Consider the following 792-nt stretch of genomic DNA (forward strand, 5'->3'; position numbering starts at 1 on the left):
TTTAAAAAAGGTCTGTTGTCGGCTGAGATCATCATGTTTGACATGGCTTCAGGAATAAGTGCTCACCATCTCCACATTTTCCTCCATGTCTCTCTTGAGCTGGTCTCTCTCTTCTCTCAGGCCCTGTAGAATCTCCTGGAGCTGCTCTCGCTCTTCAGTTATTGAGCTGATAGTGTGCCGCAGCTTCTCCATCTCATCTGGGTCTCTCTGAACTTCCTCCATCTTCTCAGACAAAAGCACATCTCTCTCTCCACGAACAGACTCCAGCTCTGCACTCAACTGCACCGACTGAAACACGGTAACAACAGTGTTAAATCACTCAATCTGGCAGTTAGTGGGACTGTGTGTAGTGATAAGTGTGAACGGACCTTCTGTGTGGCCTCCTCTAATGATGTGAGCAGTGTGCTGTTCTCCTGTGTGACGTGCTGGAGATCTGTCTGGATGTTCTGAAGCCGTTCTGATGTCTCTGTGAGCTGTTGGCTCAGTTCTGCTTCCTCCAGCTGAGCATCAACCAGATCACTCTCCATCTTCAGCAGCTGACCCTGAGCTTTAGACGTCTCATCTTTCAGTCTCTGATTGTCTTCATTCACACTGGACTGAGCGGATATCAAAGTGTCTCTCTCCTCTCTAACAGAACTCAGCTCTTCTGACAGACCACACACCTGAGAAACCATAATGGATGAGACTAAGCCATGTAGAAACAAAGAAAGTTAGCAAAGATGATATGCAGTTCCTCTAACCTGTCTGTGCAATTCATCCACTTTAACAGGAAGCGTTTCCATCTGCTCCATC

The 792-nt window shown here is 47.2% G+C and overlaps 1 protein-coding gene across 1 annotated transcript; it reads right to left on the reverse strand.

The window, feature by feature from the left end:
- Nucleotides 1-66: 66 nt before the first annotated feature.
- Nucleotides 67-785, reverse strand: LOC107734065 (protein CROWDED NUCLEI 4-like; the record flags this gene model as incomplete). Its single annotated transcript, XM_016545931.1, has 3 exons — nt 741-785; nt 369-662; nt 67-288 (listed from the first exon to the last, which is right to left on the reverse strand). Coding segments are annotated over exons 1-3 (558 nt in total), but the record flags the coding sequence as incomplete, so codon positions are not given.
- Between the last annotated feature and the right edge of the window lie 7 nt (nt 786-792).

The sequence above is a fragment of the Sinocyclocheilus rhinocerous genome, unplaced genomic scaffold (genome assembly GCF_001515625.1).
Source record: "Sinocyclocheilus rhinocerous isolate Xijiao unplaced genomic scaffold, SAMN03320098_v1.1 scaffold33416, whole genome shotgun sequence".
Classification (NCBI taxonomy): Eukaryota; Metazoa; Chordata; class Actinopteri; order Cypriniformes; family Cyprinidae; genus Sinocyclocheilus; species Sinocyclocheilus rhinocerous.